Source organism: Scophthalmus maximus, chromosome 17, assembly GCF_022379125.1.
Source record: "Scophthalmus maximus strain ysfricsl-2021 chromosome 17, ASM2237912v1, whole genome shotgun sequence".
Lineage (NCBI taxonomy): Eukaryota > Metazoa > Chordata > Actinopteri > Pleuronectiformes > Scophthalmidae > Scophthalmus > Scophthalmus maximus.
In genome coordinates this window covers 2,963,025-2,984,444 of record NC_061531.1, presented here as the reverse complement: position 1 = coordinate 2,984,444, position 21,420 = coordinate 2,963,025, and the positions used below count along the sequence as shown (strand labels likewise).

At 43.3% G+C, this 21,420-nt stretch overlaps 1 protein-coding gene across 2 annotated transcripts in view; it reads left to right on the top strand.

Moving 5' to 3' along the window:
* The first annotated feature begins 6,602 nt into the window (after positions 1–6,602).
* The window catches only part of igf2bp1 (insulin-like growth factor 2 mRNA binding protein 1), a 52,569-nt gene continuing 37,751 nt past the window's right edge, over positions 6,603–21,420 (top strand). The window contains exons 1-2 of one of the 2 annotated variants that reach the window (XM_035616181.2): positions 6,603–7,291; positions 8,771–8,831. In XM_035616181.2, coding sequence (XP_035472074.1) covers positions 7,117–7,291; positions 8,771–8,831 — 236 coding nt within the window. In that variant the 5' untranslated portion in view covers positions 6,603–7,116. The remainder of the gene's footprint in view (positions 7,292–8,770; positions 8,832–21,420) is intronic. The other variant, XM_035616180.2, reaches the window with a different exon arrangement.

The window sequence follows — 21,420 nt, the reverse complement described above, 5'->3', positions numbered from 1 at the left end:
GGAGGGGGTTAATAGGGAGGCGAGGTAAAAACGGACAGGAATAACATAACAGGCACTAACAATCTGTCCCCTGCACGCCGACGGTGGATCTCATTAGTCCAGCAGCACGCATCCCCTTCCTGTTCTCGTTGCAGCGAACTTGCAGGGAAAAGCAGCATTCGAATGCGGCCAACACAGCTGAACAACAGACCGGGTTCCACATCCATGTGTGACGGACACGCAGGTCGCTCTCCCTCAACACTGGACACAGCGTGACAGGCGTTCAGCACAGAGAAGAAACAAGTGGAGGGGAAATAATTGATTGTTGTCTTGAGCCTGGGTGTATGTAATGGAAACCATTGCCTGTAATCAGATTGATTCACATGACACTAAATCAAAGGAATGACATGATTCAATTATGTTTTATATATGTATTAATTATGTACTCATGATTCAGATATGAATCTTAAATACCGGCTTCACACACAGTTCTCTGAAATACAATGAATCCAAATTGTCAGTGGAGAAGCAGATCTTTGCCATTCGCTGAGCCAAGAGCCTCAAAACAAATTATATCGACAATGCTAAACTATTTTCTCGTTGAGTTATGGACCTGCGGCGCCCGGATCTCATTTGTTTGGTGAATGCGGGCCTTTCTCTTTCTCTCTAAGGGACTCCTTCAGCCTGAGCAGCCTAATCGCCACAGCACAGGTCCGCCTAATGAGGACTGTTCCTCTCAGTCGACGTTACACAAGACTTTGTCACCTGGAGGAACAACTGTGCCTGGAAATGCCGCAGGAAGAGAATCACAAATGAGATTGTAGTTAAAGCACTGAGGGATTCTTTGGACGTGAGGACCCTCTGAGCCTCGAAAAAAAAGTAAATCTGTTGATGACAGTCGTGGCTCTTCGTAGTTCTGTTTCATTGTTAGTTTAAGAGAGAGAGAGAGAGAAAGTTGATTCTGGTTTCAATTTGAATTTCTTAAGTTGTGTCTTCATTTGGAAAAATTTGAAATTATTTTTAACAATTTGGCTTTTCCCCTTCAGTCACCTCACACTTTTGGCTTAATCATTCATCATCTATCTATAGACAGGCTGCTGGGACCTCTGACCCTTGCACCTATTACTTTTCTTATCAGGGATCTTAAAATTAAAGAATAAGGCTGAACGTTACTCTGATTTTCTTGGCGTCAACATAAAAATACCAAAATCAACAACGTGTCAGTCCGTCTCTCTGTGCTCACAGGTTTCACTACAATGTCTATGGCTCCATGTTCAAATACAAAGTTCAATTATAATTTAAGAGAAAAAAATAAAAGGTTTGGTAATTTACAGGAGCAAATTAGAGGGAACTATTTCACCAGCGGATTCATCCACATTTGATGCTCCAGTGAGTATTTGGGACAGCAGGACGGTCTGCGTGTCAAAAATACACTACAAATCTGTGTGTCGGTGGTGATGAGGGAATGTGTCGCCCAGGGCAACGGTGTGGCTCATGGAGTTTTAAGCAGTTCTCGAACAATGATGGAGCTCTACGGCACAATGCACTCGGGACTTCGAGGGCCTTGTTGACAATAACAAAAATATAAAACATTGCCAGACTTACACTCAAAGGGCGTAATGTAGATGTAAAGGTAAATGATAACACTACCACTGGGTTCACCGTCGACTTTAGAGGCAGACAAAGCCCTTCGCTGGGTTTTCCCAGTAAAAGGCGACTGGACTGCTCTAAGCTTTCACTTGTAAGCTGCACATAACAGGAATGCTTTGAATGTCTGCTGAGCTTACACTACATTTCCCTTGGGGCTCAGCACTGTGACAAAGGAACGTGTGATTGTAATATGCTCGTTCAACATGATGCCGAGAAGATGCAGTCCTGATGGAAAACGACGGTCAGCAAATCCATTTCTCTGGCTGGCCAATAGCCACTATCAGGAGTGTGACTCCACCTTTAACATCTGGTTGAATGACAAAGTAGCAGTCAGTGTCCTCTCTCTCTCTCTCTCTCTCTCTCTCTCTCTCTCGCTGCCCACTTTCAGTTCCTCTGTTTCTCAAAGGCCCTTTCCACTGAGACGCACATTGCCTGCGCATGATCTCTCTTCTGCATTATCATTTCAAAAGTAGCCTCTAATGCGTGACCTTTAAATTGACAGCATGACTTATTTTGGTGAGGGTATACTGTCGATTTTGCATGATCGGATAAAGTCAGACTGAGCCAGTGGTGGTTAATAATGAAGTAATACACCTACTTCCGGTCCTTTTATTTGAGTTCTACCCCTCTATGTGTCCTGTGGTTGACCCACATTTCCTTTTTCTTAAGGAAGTGTCACCACAGGCCACGTGGGACATCACTAGTCTTTTGAGACAAGATACATCTTTCAAATGTCCCAAAAAGACAGAGTACTCTTTTGACCACAGTAATTATGATGGGACCATGTAGGAGGAAGTCAGGTCATGTTGATACATAGCGACAAAGTCTGTGCAGAGAAAATGCAAAACAATAACCCTAACCCTAACCATGATCAACCTACCACCTTGCACATGTTCATTATTGTTATTTAGCAGATGGATGTCCTCTGTACTTATGTTAGTCCTTTCCCTAAACTTAACCAAGTTGTTTTTGTGCTGAACCCAAACCAAACTTGAACCACAGCTTTGTGACACCAAATAAAAGTTTGGTAACGATTTTTCAACAGGGATTTCCACCTGTGGCATTTCTACTGCTGGGAGACTCCTGTAGGTCATATCAGAGGGTAGAGGGACAAAACCTGCAGGAGTTGTTGGTGCTGCACCGGATTTACTTTGCAGATTCAGATTAGTCATACAAAATAATTCTGACAGTTAGAGATCAAAAAAAAAAGACTTAATTCATACTGGGGGGATACACAAAAGTTAACCAGCACTCTATACGTATACAAATAATGTAATTCTGTATCATTCCTAAATAGAAGTTTAAGTAAAGTTCATGCAGAAAGGGGCTGATAATTAATAAATATTTCGATCCTGATAGTTTTACTCTACTAAAATTCACAATGACATCTTCACATTGTGATACTGTGAATTTCTTTTTCAACATGTCATGGAAAGTTACCTTTTCACTCAACATTTCAAATGGTCAGTATCACCGAGAGAGAGAGGGAGAGAGACAGACAAAGAGAGAGAGAGAGAGAGAGAGAGAAGACAAAGCAGAAGAAAAGCTGAACATTACCCCTATTGCATTCCCGCCCAGTAGACCCTGTTTCTCCTCCACAGCCTTTGACCTCCGCCTATCCACCCCTCCCCCAACACACTAAAACACACACACACACACACACACACACACTACGGGAGAGTGTTGACCAGGGCTTGTCGTTTCCTCGATGTGTTTAAAGTGCATGAGTAAGAAGGAAAAAAACTTTTCCTCCAAGGTGTGTAGAGGAGGACTTTATGAGCAGTGGCGGAATGTAACCAATTACATTTACTTACAAGTACTGCGCTTAATTACAGATATACAGGTATATTTACTTCTTACACTTACTTTACATTTATTTTTCACCTTTGCCAACCAGGTATTTTACAGATGAAGATTTTCAAGATTAAAGACTATGACGTGCAAGCCAACATTGTGCAAAATATACTGTTTAATTCATTGGATAACTTATGGACTCTTAGTTGGACAACAAGTCTATCGTCTGATGAGGACTTGCTTCGAATGGTCTAGAGAACAAATGATTGGTAGATTAAGAAATTACAGTATTCCGTATTAACAGTATTCTTTGATTGCAACCCTAAAGACCAGCTCCAACAGTCCCTCGGTCAGCAGGTTAACGACGCCAAGAGGGCAAAACTCCACATTAGTTGTGATTTATTTTTGCCATCAAGTCAGGGGGCCTATGCCTGATGCACATGTTGCAGTTTGGAGTTGCTGCTTCTTATGACAAAAACCACAACGGCTGCGAGGGACAAGCTGTAAACAGTTGATATGCCGTGTTTTTACTGGATTCAAATGGAGGATCATCCAAAACAAACAAATAGGAAAGGTTGAAAAAAAGAGAAAACACACCAGACAGGTTTTACTAGGTTTGGCATTAGACCTTGATGAATTATGTTCATTGGTGTCGAAGGACAGCAGCAGTCTCTGACCTCACATTTAAACTTCTTCAGAGTCCACGTGCATGGCAGTGTCAATGGTATTTTACAAGTGGTGCAGAGCACGGTCTTGAAAATTTAAAAAAAAAATCCTTGAAAGGCTCATCGGTTTGATTTGATTTGTTTTGTAAAAACATTTAGTATGAAAAAGGGAAATTTGTATAACAAACGAAGATAATGTCCATTTGTTCGTGTGTCGTTTTCTTGGAATATAAAAACAATGAGAATATGTCGCCTAGCTTTAGAATCATTCAACACGTGAAGTGAACGGGTGTCATCTTTATTGTGGTGTAATTTTTAAATCTTTGCTACCACACTGTCACTCTTCCTCCAGTTATTTGACACCTTGGAAGCCCTCGTCTGTGACATTACCAGCTCCCCTGTGACCAGGGGTGTGTGTTGGGGGGGGGGGCTTCAAGACATCCCGGGAAAACAGCAAAAAACTTACAGGTAGAAAGACTGGAAAGGGCTAAACTAAATCTGGGGCAGCGTCAGAGATATGAAAAACTGTATGCGTAATGACTTAACCAGTGAATTATCATGCAATATTAAATGATTTTGAAGCTGTGATTTACCTCATAATTACAGTGGCAGGCCTGCTCTGTTCTGATTCTCCTACTTCATGCTCGCCCCTCTGTTAATCCAATAAAGCAGCTTGAGTAGGTCATGTTTTAATGTTGCATAAAATTAGTAGATTCATTTAAGAATGATATATGTGAAATCTTCTCTCTATCCCTTGAATATATTATACTCATGTGATGGTTCCAGGACAAATAGAATTACAATTGCGTTTGGGCTAAAACAGATACATTTAATCTTAGCTTGAAATCAAGATGAAGAAACTTGCATACATACTTACATACAAAGGGACACTTTGCACAATAGAAAACATGAGCTTTGTTGACATAAGTTAATCTAAAGCCCGGTATGGACACAGTAGCTGATTTCCTCGTGAAAGTTTCTGAAAATACAGTCATGTTTTCATTTTTTAAAATACCCTTGCTTACATCACGTCAACTGTGGTGAGGCAACAGTTGGGCTACTGTACACCAACTTACAGGGTTTGGATCCATTTTGTGGATAGAAGCCATTTTCTAAACAAGGCCAGCGCACACGTCGCCCCCGGGCCCGTACAGTAGGCTATGCCTCCAAAGTGTAAACGGCCTCTCTCATGGAGAACAGTCTTTTAAAGCTCAATCACAGACTTGCGAAATGTATTACCAAAACAGGAGAGCGGGAGATGTGCGCACAGAGCGCCAGTGTGAACCACAGCCAAACTCTCAGCCGGTGTGTGCGGGGGTGGGTGGGGAGGGGGAGGTGCAGGCCTGTGCGCCAGTCTCTGCCTCCATTTTGAGAAGTCTTCTTCCACGCAGAGGAGCGCGCAGTGTGTGTGTGTGTGTGTGTGTGTGTGTGTGGTGCTTTAGCCCGGCGACTGCGCCACTGTCGTTTCCTCTGCGCACCACACGGAGAAGTACGGCACAATGGCGCAGGCGGAAGCCTAACGCGCAACACAGTGCTGAAGTTTTCTGTTGTTTTTTCTTTTTACTCTCGAGTGTTGCCCGTTGGAAGCTGTGACCTCAGAAGAACCAGTTCACATACAGGCATTTCTAGTAAGCGTTTTAAAAACGGTATGACAACCAGACACGGGCCACAGAGTCCCCCGCCCCCGCCCGGGGCTGCAACCACAGTGTGGCGGCCATATCCGACATTGTTTTGCCTTATAACGGGGCTTCGGGCGGAGACTACAGGCTGCCCCGGGCTGGTGGAGGGTTTCCAGGTTGCAGGCGGCCGCAACAACCTCTGCGGCCCCTGGAGCATGAAATGGGGCTCTGGACCTTTTGTTCCGCCATTCTACAAATATCCACCAGAGTTCACCACAGGTCATTTACGTAACATCTTGACAAGTCAACTTCTTCATCACTTGGGCGAGCATAGTCTCCCAGAGGTCGGGGGCAGCAGGGGGGTGTGTGTGCAAGGTCGCGGGGGGGGGGGCCTTGCAACGTGAAGCGTTTCGTCGACCACCACCAAGGCCCCGTACACACTCAGGTGGTATGCGGCGGGAATCTTGTCTCTTTACATTGCCTGATCTCCACCCACGCGAGCAGGAGCGCATGTGTGTGTGTGAAGCCTATACGTCATGTTGCATAAAAGCCCCGGCAGAACTGTGCCGTGCACGCGTACAGTACGGAGTGTGGCGGGCACAGCGCAGAATCGGGAGGAGGGGGGGGGGGGGGGGGGGGGGGGGGGGGGGTGTTGGTCAGATTTGTGTAGCCTACCCACGCGTGCGCACACGCAGGCTGCACACGCGCTCGCATGGCGAATACCCTCGGATAAGATGGGGAGCCCCCTCCATCCTCCTCTATCTAGCTTACTCCAACTAGACCACGTGGTTTCCTCTTTGCAAACAAAAAATTGAATTGGAGTCGGCGGAGGGGCGGGGTCACCACAACCACCGACAGCAGGCGGGTCGCGAACGAGAGAGAGAGAGAGAGAGAGAGAGGAAATCATTCCTCCCGATCCTGCCACAGCCCCCCCCCCACTCCTCCACCATAGACCCATCATCATATCCACCCAGCACAACCCACCTCCTCCACAGTGCGCTAGAGAGGCTCTCGGCTGCTGCTTTACTCGTCTGTTGGGGCCGGCTGCTGCAAGTCCAGGGATTTCACTTCTTCTCCTGCTCCACTCTCATCCGACTGGATTTACAGCTGAATTAACCATCTGGGCTTTTTTTTTTTTACACTTTTTTTTTTTTATTGCTTTCTTCGCTGCCGAGAGATCACATTTGCCTCCTTTTGCATTCGATCTTCTTTTCCCAGCGTGATCTCCACTCTGTGTTAACTGTGTGACACTATCTTGTTGCGCTATTAGCGAATCCAGGAGAGAAACTTTTTTTCTCTCTCTCCCTTTTGCTGCTTTCAAATTTAGTTAATTCCAGGGTTTGTCTTTTTCGCTTTTTTTTTTTTTTTTGGGGGGGGACTTGGGCAAATTCAAAAAACCGACTTCCACCATGCACAAGCTGTACATTGGGAATTTAGGCGACAGCGTGACCGCCGACGATTTGGGGAAAACCTTCGACGAGCACAAGATCCCTTACTCCGGACAGTTCCTCGTGAAGACGGGCTACGCGTTCGTGGACTGTCCGGACGACCAGTGGGCCATGAAGGCGATCGAGACGTTCTCCGGTGAGTTGCGGCCGACGGCGACACCTCCCACTCCCCGTCGTGGGTTCCATTCATTGTACAGGGGGAGCGGTGGGCGCCGGTGCACACAGCCGGTTGCACGCCCACCCTCCGGCGGCGTGGCCCTGGTTCCGCTCGCCGCCGACGTCTTGTCGGTGGAGGGGAAAAAAAAACCCCCAAACAAATTAAAACAATGACTTTTATCGATGCCATCTTAATGAATCGGGGTGTGTGGAGAGCTACACCCCCCCCCCCCCCAGGGGAGCCATTCAACTTCTGTAAAGGGGGAGGGACGAGAGTAGCGTGGACGTAAAGCTATAGGCTACAGTGAAGTGCTAAGCCCGCTATTTAACATTGTGGCTGTGCAACGAATGGGATATTGTTTATAGTATTCATCCCTTTCTCACTGCTCGTGCTGTTATTATTCTTATTCTTATTCTCACTCATTCCGCTAAGTGTGCACGTGAGAGGAATTCGGATGGCTCGCACGCCTCGGCTCCCCTGTGATGTAGAATCGAGCCTCTCTGGTCCTCCTCCCCCCTGGAAGTCCACCACCGCTGTGACAAAGATAGAAAAAATATCTGAACCCCGTGTAGCCGACGTGTCAAAAACACCCCCCCACACACACACCACCTTGTCTTCTTCTAATTCATCAACGTGTGGCTCATTTCTCATTATCGCCCCACGTAGGGTCTGTAACGCGACGAGGGTCGCCATGCCACTCAGCCCGCGTATTCTTCTTCTTCTTCGTCTTCTCCTCCTCCTTCTTCTTCTTCTTCTCCTTCTTCTTCTTCTTCTCCTTCTTCTTCTTCTTCTCCTCCTCCTTCTTCTTCTTCTCCTTCTTCTTCTTCTTCTTCGTCTTCCTCCTCCTTCTTCTTCTCCTCCTTCTTCTTCGTCTTCCTTCTTCTTCTTCTTCTTCTCCTTCTTCTTCTTCTTCTTCTTCTTCTTCCTCTCTTCTTCTTCTTCCTCTCTTCCTCCTTCTTCTTCTTCTCCTCCTTCTTCTTCTTCTTCTCTTCCTCCTTCTTCTTCTTCTTCTTCTTCGTCTTCCTCCTTCGCCTTCCTCCTTCTTCTTCTTCTCCTCCTCCTCCTTCTCCCGGGCTACCGGAGCCCCCGCGGACTCGCGCGGCCACCTCCCCACGGTTCGAAGCTCGTCGGAGCCGCTCGGCCTCTGGGGGTGAGGCAGCCCCCACACGGGGTCACACGCACAGTGACACATGTCGCCCCGAGCTCACTTTGCTCCTCGACTGCCCGTGGGCCCTTTTCCTACCTTGACCCCTCACTTTTGCTTTACCATATTTATTTGTTTTGTGCTTTAATAAGTTGTTTATGATGGGGGGTCCTCCACTTTAGCTTACACACACAGCAACCCCCCACCACCACCACCGCCACACACTCGTGCACCAGCTTTAACCGTTAGCATGTAGTCAACAAGCCCCCAGCTGCTTCTGAACCCGTCTCTTTTCTCCCCCCCCCTCCTTCCAGGTAAAGTGGAGGTTTGTGGGAAACGCATCGAGGTGGAGCACTCCGTCCCCAAGAAGCAAAGGTACCTGAACACCCCCCCCCCCCCCCCCCCCCCCCCTTCCCTCTGAACCCCCTCTCATGTGTTGCGTCACCTGGCCCAGGGGCTTTTTATTTCTTCTTCTCCTTTCTTTTTTTGCTTCCTATGGAGTATCATAACGGTTATTTGCAAATAAGTGTCACGCGGGAGAACGTGGCCCCACTGGGGGCTGGGGGCTGAGTCCGGCCGCTGCTTCGGGGCTCGACTGTGTGGAGCCTCAACTTTGTCGGCCATTGCTGTGAAACGGAACTGTGACAGTGTTAGCTAGCAGCCCGGCGTGTTGTGTGTGTGTGTGTGTGTCTCTCTCTCTCTCTATCTCTCTCTCTCTCTCGCTCTCTCTCTCTCTCTCTCTCTGTGTGTGTGTGTGTGTGTCGTAGTTTTTATCCCCTCATGTGAAAATGCTGCTTTTGGCTGAGTGGGGCTCGTTCGAAGCCATACAGTATAATATCATTTCATATTGCCAGTGGGCAGTGGCCTCGTACCACGGCCACCCATGGCCGAGCCTGACGTGCAACGCTTTTTTTTTTTTTTACAGGATCGAAAGAAAAATTGCACAGTGAAATTCACGTTTGGCGTATTTGTGGGGCTGGTTCACTGTAACTTTCCTCCTTTTGGAGGGCGAGGTCCGAGTTTGGCACAGCCCCTACGTGGCCTGCCGGCGTTCAAAGCGCACACCCCTAACGTGTCCCGTGGACGTGTTTTGATAACGCCAATCTTTGGTCGTCAATCATTTTTTGAAAAATCGATGCTGTAGTCGTCATGTAGGCGGATTCACGTTGAAATCCAGTTAGATGATACATTGTATGTGGCTCTATTTCCAGCCCTAACTGTCCAGGATCAGCTGATTCTTTTTTTTTTTAATGGAGGGTTAATTGTGTCATAATGTTGAATTCATGCATACATGCAAACATGTATTTCTCCTAAAAAAAAACCAAAACACGTGCATTTGGAATTTTTACAGAAAAAGTATTGTAATATTTAATTTTGTTGCTTTGACCTATTTTGAAGCAGCTGTGGTGTAAATATGTGACCAATAAAACATCCTGACACTTATGGCCATATTACAGCTGAGGCTTGTAGACTTCTACAATAAACTGAGGTTCATTGTAGATCAGCTGCTCCGTTTTTTCAGGAGGCAGACTTGACCTGCTTGGTTTGTTAGAATTTGCGTAGAGACCATCTTTTCATGCCGGTAACCTTTGGCACAGATACGAGGTTGAGCTGTGTGAGCACAGCCCCTCCATGTTCTGCAGTTTTGGCCCCATGTGTGCATATGTGTGTATTCCATTTGAGGTGAATGTAGATTTCAGTTCATTGTTTGCTACAAATTATTTTTTTTATTTTGAATTATTTGTGTGTCAGCATTCACAGCATTCCGTGTGTATGTGGGCCAATCTTTTTTGAATGTGAGCTGATTTTGGCGGCTTGCTCTGAGCCAGCAATGTTCCACCGTGACCGTGGTGCAAAAAAAAAAAAAAAATGCCAGTAGCCTGTATAGCTGACTGAGGTTAGGGAGGGAGGCGGGATCTCACGGTTATCGTCAAACAGCAGAAACGGGTCACTCGTCATGCTTAGGGTACCAATATGGCAGCAGGCAGTCATTTCTTCTAATCTCTCGGCGGGTCAGTAAATTATTCTGATGGTGCTGTGTGTTGTGCACAGTGTCCCAGACCTCCTGGGTGATAACCTTGAGGAGCCATAATGATAAAGGTGATTTGTGTGACTGGGGGGGCCAACATAGGCGAGCCAAGGCCCTCAGTGGCTCCACAACACGTGGTGCCTCAACGCAAAGAGGAGTCACAGCACGTCAGCCCGTGAGGGTAAAATGGCGAAGCTCTGACTGAGGCAGGAACAACTGCACAGGCTGCTGTTTTCTTTTCTCCCTCACTCTGTGTTGTTGTGGGTCTCCTCGGTGCCCAGCTCGCCGTGACGTAACACAACTGGGAGTCTTCAGTTTTTGTTAATGTCAAGTGTTCCAGTTGAACAATGAATGCTGTTAGTGGGAGGATTAATATTTTGGAAAAACAAATTTTGGAAGCCTAATTAAAAAAAAAAAGTCCGTTCATGTACACCGCTAACAAGAGCAAATTTATGTCTGCAAAATTATTCTTTAAATATTTATGTCAAACATCTGCTCAACTGTTGTTGCCATACAAGACTGCATGATGTTTGAGTCGACACAAACGTACTGATTTACTCAGAAATTTTTTTAAATATCTGCGGTGTGTAACAGCAGCAGCGATGTATTTAATAATGACTGTTAGTTTGAGCAGACTGACCTCCTAATATTGTGCCTTTTAGATTAAATATATATGCGAGATGATAACTAATGGTAATGGTTGTTTTCCACTAACTAGTGAAAAGGCAGCTCAAGTTCTATATCAGATATCATATTTGGACCTTGTCCTTTCAATGTGACCTTTATGTCCACATCTTTTCAAGGTAGCAGGTCTTTCTTCGCTGCTGAGTGTGTAGTGAACGGTGTGGGCCGTTTATTTTATCATAGAATCCCACCGGAGGTGTGGGCATTTGTGTGGGAGGGGCCACTGTTCAGAGGGAAATTAACCTTTTATTCAAGGGATGGGGTGGGGGGTCTTGTGAGTAGACGTTTTAGGGTTCCACTCCTTTTCTCTATTCTGCAAGTGTCAGCGCTGAACCCCTCAAAGGCTGCAGGGGGCGCTATCCTAAACTCCCTCCCCCCCAACCTCCCATTTAGAGACGACCATAATATTCGTCATGAAGCTGACAGAAGAGTGTGTCAGGCTTACAAAGGTTTGTGGGAGGTCAGGGAGAGTGGTAGTGGGACAGAGGGAAGAGTTGGGAGGGAGTGCAGGGTTGGCGTGGGGGAGTTGGGGACTGAACTGTGTTTATAAGACGGTCTGTGTTTGTGTTAGTGTATTTGTGTGTGTGTGTGTGGGGGGGGGGGGGGGGGCAGAAAAGAACAAGCCATCCTGTCTTAAGAGACAACACTGTAGATAATGCTTGTAGTAAGAGAAATTGTTTTATTGTTTTCAATTTTTAATACTGTTAGCATTTAAATCTTGTGGGTCCAGTCTGCAAAACCAGTTTGCTGCTGCAACGAAGCATCAAAAAGAATTCATATCTATTTTGTAATGAATCTATCTATCTATTTATCTATCTATTTATTTATCTAACTTATCTATAAGTGTTGCTGAACCAATAATATCCTGTTTTGAAAATTAAATGAAACACAAGAAACAATAACAGAAAATCTAACTATTTTTCTTTAAATAAAAATATAAACATTTTATTCCAGATTTAATCACATTCAATTGGATTTCAAAATGATTTTCACTTAATTTAGAAAATAAAACAAAGTTTACTGATGTTCTGAATTTGAACAGAATACATCACTATGTAAAAAGAAATCCATCCCGAATCTGATTCTGCATCCTGAATGCATTAAGATCTGTTGTTAGTATTCTACATTGTTCAATAATTGGTGATATATATATATATATATATATATATATATATATATAAAATAATCTTAATAAGAACATTCTCATTTATATTCGATGTTCTTATCATTGCTGTACCTACATACACATAACCAGAGATCAGTAGGTGGTGCCCCCCCACCCCCGACATTCATACTGCTATGCTTTCCACAGCACCTTTTATGCTATGCTTCCATAAATGGTGTCCAGTTGTCAGGAGGTGTACCTGGTTAATGAGCCAGCTATAGATCTCTGTGACTGACTGTGACAGCAAAATGAATGAATAAAAAAAAAAGAGATAACATTCTTAGATTATAAAACACAAGAAAACAAAATATACTGCTGTTTTGATGCTCACGTGTTCCTCCATACACTGAGACAAAAGCATGTTTGTAATTTAGGCAGAATAAAAGTAAATTTGTGGTGTGTGTGTGTGTGTGTGTGTGTGTGTGTGTGTGTGTGTGTGTGTGTGTGTGTGTGTGTGTGTGTGTGTGTGTGTGTGTGTGTGTGTGTGTGTGTGTGTGTGTGTGTGTGTGTGTGTGTGTGTGTGTGTGTGTGTGTGTGTAAATTCAAAAGACAATAAGATCCTGTCCCTCTCATCCCATCCGTGTTTCCATATCTTCCCTCACTAGTATGTATAAAAGGACGATTATTTTCCCGTGAAGTCCCAGTCTCCATCAGTCCATCAAAGATCGCCCCGAACCAAAGCAACACCACTTTAGTTTTGTGAGTCGTTGCTTCTGTCCTCCGTCGTCATATCCATCCCGCTGGTCTCATCTGTCACGTTCATGCTCACAAAACATTCAAATATTGTTTAAAGTGGGTCACTGTTATCTAAAGTGCATCATTTTAGTTGTGAAGTGAAGTTTTTTTTTTACGCTTAGTACTTTTCATGAGAACAATTATGGCCGCAGCTCCTGTTTATTGAGTAGAATATTTCGGTATGGTGTGGTGGCGCCTGAAGCTCTAGAACCAGCCTCGTTGTTGCTCCTCTTGAGCTTTGAATGTGGGCATGTCAGCATATCCACTGTCATCACTTCAATGTCCGAGAAGACCGCTTATATCTGGACTAAATAGTGAAAGAAAGACGTTGCACAGATGATTTCTGCCACTCACTGACACTCTGTAACGTCACTTTGAAATGACACGACAAAGTCATGGCTTCAGCACCATCACAGCAAGTGTATACGAGGTATCATTTTATAGTGACGTTCCAATAATACAGTTGATCTAAATGGAATCTCTAGAAACTGCAAATCTCCACTACAATTTAACGAAAAAGGGGGGGGGGGGGTTGAAAAATGCAATAAAGCAAAGAGATACAGTATATTTGCGACGATAAACCCACCTTGGGTGTTGTTATGGTCCAGTCCACACTCAACTGTGAAGATGCTTTTCTGGTTTGAAAAGAAACAGTACAAGAGTCAACACAACGTCCACTTACCGGCTTTTTAATTTCAGCCGCGTCTCCCAGTCAGTCTGCTTCAGTGGAGGGAGTTTGCTCAGATGTGTGGACTTTGAGTCGGAACGCGTTATTTCAAGTTGGTTCAGAAATTAACTCTGACGCTCTGCTTTTATGTTGTCACCTGCGGGGAACATGGCAACAACAGAATGACAAAGTCATTTATCACTTGAGAGTTCTCATTCCTCAACCACTACCATAAACATTTATTTAAAACTACTCCATAACATTTCATGTCAAATATGAAAATCTGTTTGTATGTGAGGTTTATAGTCTGCTCTGATCAGATTTTTCAGGGGTGAACAAACCATTTGAACTTTCAGTGCTGAAGAAAATTCAGGCATTTGAAACTGTGGCTCCACTTGGTAAACAGTTGTCCATTTTTTAAGCCGTGCTCCCCTTTAGAGTAAAACAGACGGCGAACCACCATATGCATTGGGGCGTGGATATTGTATGATTGAAAGCTTTTACCATCCACGCCTCGCTTCTCCAAATATGGTTGCTTCTGATTTATAAAAACTAACAATATGGCCCTGGCCAAAATGCGAAACTCCTGGCTTCCATGAGAGCAGTTCACAAACCAATGGGTGTCTTCACGGTGGGTTACCACTCGGTATCACGGCGATGGCAGATTCTTCTACTCGTCACATTCGGTGTCTTCGTAGGCTTCGTTCAATATATCCTCCAATGCCACTGTCATTAATATAAAAATGAGACAGTCAGTAGATGGAGATATTTGACCTTGTCACCTTTAAAAACAGCAGGTAAACACATGGTAAAGCACTGCCATGCTGACCTGTCAACAAGCTCATTTAGTCCATTATAATCACCCTGATTTGTCGTGGAGGGGATTTGATGTTTTGCTTAAGGACACTTGAGCTGGGTGGACGCTTAAAGCCGGGTTCAGAGGCTGCACAGTTCTATAGGATCTTGCTGAAATCCTGCGGAAGCATGTGAGTCATACCTCGACTCGCCTCACTTTAATGCTTCTTACTGGAGACAGCTCGGAGATTGAATATATACAGGCGATCGTCGACCAGAGTCGTTCGCTGCCGCCATCTGCATGGTTTCATAAGATAACTATCTGTTCAGAAATGTAAAATGCTCTCTGACTGCATGTCCTGTAACATGGCGGAGAGACCGACTCTCTCTCGTCACCATCTGTGCAGGAAGCATTTTGTTGAAGTGTCTGTCTTTAGCAAATAGATAATTCTTTCGGTGTAAAAGTGTTTTTTCACTCAAGGGAACTGGTCAACGGGCATGTTGAAAGAATCACCGTTTTTGGACCATTACTCTTTTTTCTCTTTAACTTCCTCGTTAGTTAGTGTCTTTCTTTGCAGATCTAAGAGATCAGATCTATTTTTCTTCTCATGTTCCAGTTTGTAGATAACCGCTCTTATCGGATATAGATATATTCAATTCTAATCCGTAAGTATAAGAGCGGCAGCAGTGCTCCTCGTTTCCTTTTCTGTGCATTATGTAAACTCTTGCAACTTTAAACGCACTCAAAATATACTCTGCATTTGTGTGTGTGTGTGTGTGTGTGTGTGTGTGTGTGTGTGTGTGTGTGTGTGTGTGTGTGTGTGTGTGTGTGTGTGTGTGTGTGTGTGTGTGTGTGTGTGTGTGTGTGTGTGTGTGTGTGTGTGTGTGTGTGTGTGTGTGTGTGTGTGTGTGTGTGTGTGTGTGTGTGTGTGTGTGTGTGTGTAGTTGGGGCTTTCACTGAGCAGCACACAGAAAGAGAGAGAGGGGCTTGGAGAGGCACACCATGGTGTGTCTTCCTCTCCTCATGGCTGGTAGAGAAGGAAGAGGAGGAGGGGACGGTGGGTGGAGCCAGCGAGGGGGGTGCGACCAATCGTCTGGCAGCAGCACCTGCAAGCAGCAAAAGAAGGATCGGCCCTCCCTCTCTCCCTTCCTCCCTCACAGGCCTGGTCAGACCCCCCCCTCTCTGTTCATGCCTTCACTGTCCTTTTTGTGTGTGCTTTCTTCTCTCCCTCTCTCTGGTACAGTATGTTCGTTTCTCGCTCTCTCTTGTTTTTCTTCTTTCATCCCCCCCCTCTCTCCCTTGGCGTGTTGCCATTTTCCCTGCACCATTCCAGCCTTTTTGCAAGCAAGTCAAGAGCGAGCAGCAGAATTAAAGGCAGACAGACACACGAGCGGATCCAGTGAGAGTGACTGCAGAGAGAGATGCATGTGTTTTAAATTTGACTTGAACTGAACTTCATTTCAACAGCGTCTTGCCCCCCCTTGTTATCTGGAATCATTTATTACTTTCTTAATAAAGACAAAAAGGGAATACCTGCTTGATTTTGGCTCACTCAGACTGCTGAAACATGATACTTAGGCCTGCAGTGATGAATCAAAAAAATAATAATAATCAATCAAAAAAAGTCCCCTACTTTGATAGTGTAAGTGGTTAACTATTTTAGTCTTTTTTTTTTCACATAAAACACGTAAACCACTTGAAAATATTTCCCATGTTCCGACTTTTTGTAACAGTGATATGAATATTGTTTACACTGTTGAGGGAATGAAATCAACTTAGCATCTGGGAACAGGCATTTTTCACTATTTCATAATAATTAATAAGATGCCTGGAAACAAAAAAATGGATTCAATTAAACAATTATCCCGTACCAGTGGTGGAAAGTAAAACTTTGGAGCACTTTCCTTGAGATTTTCTATTTTACTCTACTTTATATACTCGTACAAATCTCAGAAGGAAATATCTTTTGTGTGTTTTACTCCAGTGCACTTGTCTAAAGGCTATATTTCACATCTACTTTACAGACTCAAACATTTCACACAAACACGTAGCCACCTTCTAAAATATGATGCTTTGTTTTACGGATGGAACTTCTCAGCGTTGGAGTCAACATTTTCTCCTGCTCCACCAGCTGCAGCACTTATGTCAATAATAATAATAATAATAATAATATAATGATTTAAAATTGCTAATGGTATACGTTTATTTTACAGGGGAGGCAGAAAGGGGGTCACTCTGCACATGGAGAACCTTTTTAACATTTAAGTACATGTTGTTGCTCAAGCTGTCTTCCTGTGTAACGGACCTTTACTTGTGATGGAGCATTGTATTGTTAAGTAAAGTATTTTTATCTTAAAAGTATTTTAAATACTTTATTTCTTACAGTGAAGCCATTTTAAAGGGGGGGCAACTGTCTAAGAGTTAATGTTGGCAATATGTTAAAATAAATCCACTAGATGATTTTTAAGGTTTGAGTTCATATGTATATTTTATTGGTCTTTTTTTTGGTGCATCAGATATGATTGGTTTTTTATTACTTGATCAAATTTATTTGATTTAGTGGCAAGAGGAGATCCGAAGCTCATACACCGAATGGGGTGTGTGTGCGTGTGTGATCGATACCACTGAAGTCGAAGTTGGTTTTCCTGTGATTTGTATCTCCTCTCCCCCTCTGGCGATGAGTGAAGTGATCTAATTTAATGTAAAATGCTTTTTCTATAAACGGACGCCTGGTTTGCTGCTCAAACGTATCCAGTCCCGACCCTGTTTCTGATCAATTAGACTGATCAGGTCATAGTGATGTCAGTGGAGTCGGCTCAGCCTGGGCTCAGACATTTTGAGCTGAACTCCTCAGTTACTAATGGGGGGCATGAAGTTTGGAAAACGGGGGCCATCTGAAAAGTTGCCATTGTGTTGTATTGTTGGACAACGTGGGATCCGATGTGATTTTGGAGCTTGACCCGGTCTAGAGGTCAGGAAATCTCCGCCTCTGGTACACAGTTTCGGACAGTTCTTCTTTTTAAATATCTCTTGTGGGTGCTCCAAACTTACCGGAGGGCACTGCTAAATCAGTGGAATAGGTCTTTAACCAATGAAGGATAGAGTTGATGATGACTGGGTGTGAACATTCAGATATGTTCAATATAATCTGATAAAACGTTTCCTTTTAAAAAGAGACTAAGCTGTGAATGAAGAATTGGTAGTTGGTGTTGTGCAGCGAGGGCTAGGAAGACAAAGGACATCAATTTAACTCTAAGGACATCAAAGCTCTTATCTTATCTCATGGAGGAGATAGACGGAGGCCTTATGTAGGTGAAGGGGTAAAGGAGTCCTGTCTCTTTAAGAAGGAAACACCCCCTCCCCCCACCTCTCTCCTCCTGCTCCGCCCCATCTTTCTGATTGTTTCTTCTCCCTGGTTCAAACCATCTGTCCCCCTCCCCTCTCTCCCACTCTCCCTCTGTGTCTCTCGCTCCCCCCACCCCCCATCCCTCGTTCTGGCCGCCTGTTGTGCTTTCTCTCACTAAAGATAAATTAGGCACACACATATATATATATATATACATGTGTATATACACTCACGCACACATCTGTGTTCGTGCATGCCGCACCAGCACATCTATAACAAACAAAGACCAACAATAATGAAAAAATAAAAGAAACGGAAAGAAAGGAGTAGGGGGAAGGGAGGGTTGCTGTGGGTGGGGGGTGGTTGGGGCCCAGGGGTCGGGGTCTGCTGGGGCCTCTTGTGCATATGTGTTCGTGTGTGTGTTGTAGAGAGATTGTATGTATGTACATGAGAGGCAGAACCGCCCCGAAGCCCTGCCCTGGTCGTCATCCACAGTCATGTCATCCTGTGTGTGCGTGTGCTTACCTATGAAATTGCTTATTGTTTGGTCCACCTTTGCTTTTAAATGATATCCTATCCTTTTTTTTGTTACACACTTTTGTTGCATGTGGGCAGGAGTCATATGATTCTGATGCAAACTCCTCAGTGCTTGTGTTGTCCGAGCGACAGTTGAAGATCAAATACTCGATACAAAAAATACAGAGATGGGGCTTCTTCTAGTAAAACAGACTGTATCTGTAGTCTCAACTTTAACAATCAAATGTTCATACTTGCTTTGTCAACAACAAAATCCATAAATCCCGACAAAAACATTAACTCCTCATTAAACAGAGTCTCGTCACCTTTTCCAGGCGTTTGCATTTAATCGCTTAAAAAACAGAATATTTCTGGGTTTTGTTGAACCATCTCATGGAAAATTAACTATTCCTAAATCTAAATTGTTGTTTTTTTGTACAGGATCTGAAGTAAAATAACTGCTGCATTGCCAAAGGAACATGATGTAAATTGAATCACACACACTACAATATTTACATTCCTTGATGTGTTTTGCTTCCTACCAGCAGTCAAGCAACTAAATCTTTCTTATATATTTTTTATTGTGTATGAGATCTTTTGAATTCTTGTACAAACCTGCTGTTTCCTGAATTTCATCCATTATGTTTGAATCCTGAACACTGTATCTGGATTTTCCTCTAAAAACATTCGCATCAGTGGAGTAGAATCACATAATTTCCAGTAAAGTTTTTGCTTAGTAGTGAATACTGTGGCCTGAGTGTGATCTTACCCCACAGATTTGCCTTATGATAAATTAAACAAATCATAAACCAAGTTCAGCCATATTCATTTGATCCAAACTTCTTATCGCAGGAAGGTTTGAGTCAAACAAAAACAGATATCAGGAAACAATTTTGTCATTTAATTAAACACTGGTTTTTGGTAGATCTTTTGATAGAGCAATTCTCTGAGAAAGTTGGTAAAGGTAACTCTGAAAGTGCAACATTTGTAGAAAAATAATTAATTGACCAAAAAAAACAACCTTTGAAAGTAGAATGAAAATGCTTGCAGGCTGTAATGGACAAAATCTGTGTTGAAGTCCTATGAGGAAACTACCTCCAATATATCAGATGAGGACACAGTCTGACTGATATTCATATTAAATTACACCAAAACAGACACAACCCCTCATCCTGCCTTAGTCCTAAATTAATATCACTATATGAATTTGTCAATGGTGTGAGGATGGAACTGGAGTTGTACTTGTAGATTTAACCCCCCCCCCCCCAGTCAGGAAGGTGAAGGAAAGAATGGGATTTTATGTTTAAATGTATAAATAACATTTTGGAAAATGTTCCAACACAATAACTACATGTTGATTTCATGGCAACTGGCAGACTCTTGGAACTGCTCATTGCCCTTTTTTTCATTTTGTGGGGTCTGCTTCAACAGAATAAGTTAAGAAAAGGGCAAACATTTCTAAACACACACATAATTCAAATCATTTAAGAAAAGGTTAAATTAATTTTTTTTAAGAACACGACTTGGTGATATGAAAACAAGGGGGTTATTCTTTTAACAAGTGTGAATGTTGTACATTAAGCAAACACAGAAAGCCATTTTTTTGACAAATAACTGATCCTTTAACTTTTTTTTCAAGCGTTCAGGGATCACAAGACTCAATTAGTTCAGTATCAAAAAGACAAAAGAGCAACGTGTAGGAATCTTGGGGAGAAGCTGTTTGGAGAAATTTGATTCAAAACTGTTAATTGGCTTCAATATATAATTTTATTTTGAAAGTGATCAAAAACACAACCCCAAAAAACCCCAAACCAAACCCCAAAAAGTAAAACTTTGAACTTCTAATCTTCTAAAAACCAAAAGTTTAAGTTGATTTTAGTGGATGAATTTTAAAGCCGATTCAGAAAACATATAGACATTCTTAAATTTAAACATATTGATTTCCTTTTATTTGTTTTTGTTCAGTGATGAAAACTTTAAAAATCTCAAAATCTCAAAATAAAAAATCGGCACAAATGAAAACACTTTGAGGAGTAACTTGATTAATGTGCTTTCCTCGAAGTAGACAGTGGGAGCTCTTCACTCTTTGTTATGCATTCAAGTTACCTTTCTATGGATGGAAATGGAAGCAAGGCTAAAGTGAAATGATTGCAGACATTTTCAGCTCCTCATCCTCTGCCCCTGTTTCCCCAGAGCAGCGGACCTCATGTACAAACGGTTGGACATCCTATTGTTTGTTTTTCTCTTCCTAGCAGTTTTCCTCCATGTGCTTTTTTGCTTTTTTTCGTAGTTTTCCCCCCCGTTCTTTCCTTGGGCTTCTTCTTTTTTTTTTTTTTTTTTCAAAGACCTTTCACCCTTTAACCCCCCCCATCTGACCACCATCAGATAAAAGTGTTTGTGCTTGTGTGGGTGGGGGTGGGTTGGAAATTCGGGGCGTCCTTAAATTCTTGACATTTTTTTACAGCAGTAATGAGAAAGAAAGTGGAGGTTAAGGAGCCTATAGGGCGTCAGGCTTCGGATTGACCCGGAGGCATTTTCACGCCAGGCTCTGATAGGTTTCTATAGACGCTCTCCCGCATATACAACTTCCTGTGCTGCCCTCTTCCTGGTCTTGTATGTCTGAAGTGGCCGGTTTGTCTCGGTTTACTTTTCCTCTTGTGTCGACCTCTCGATAGACAGTGGGTTTGTCGCTTCACAACTGGTCACAAGAAAATAAAATGCTCTCCATTAATTAAAAAAAAAAAAATTGTGATGTAAGGACTATGTAAGTACGTGTAAAATTTAAATAAAAAACTACTTTTGAAAAAAAAAATGATGTTCTTGAAATCGAGCAATGAAGACTTTTAAATAGAAGGTTGTGAAATATGTCTTAAATATTATTTGTGAAGGCTGCTCTTCATGTTGAGTTTTTTTCTTTCTTTTTTAACCTAAATTTTGATGCCAGTAGAAAGGTTTGTGGCTTCCATAAGAATGGCCTAACCCCCTGCATTAGATATGCTCTTATTGTGAAAACTGTATTTAGCTAA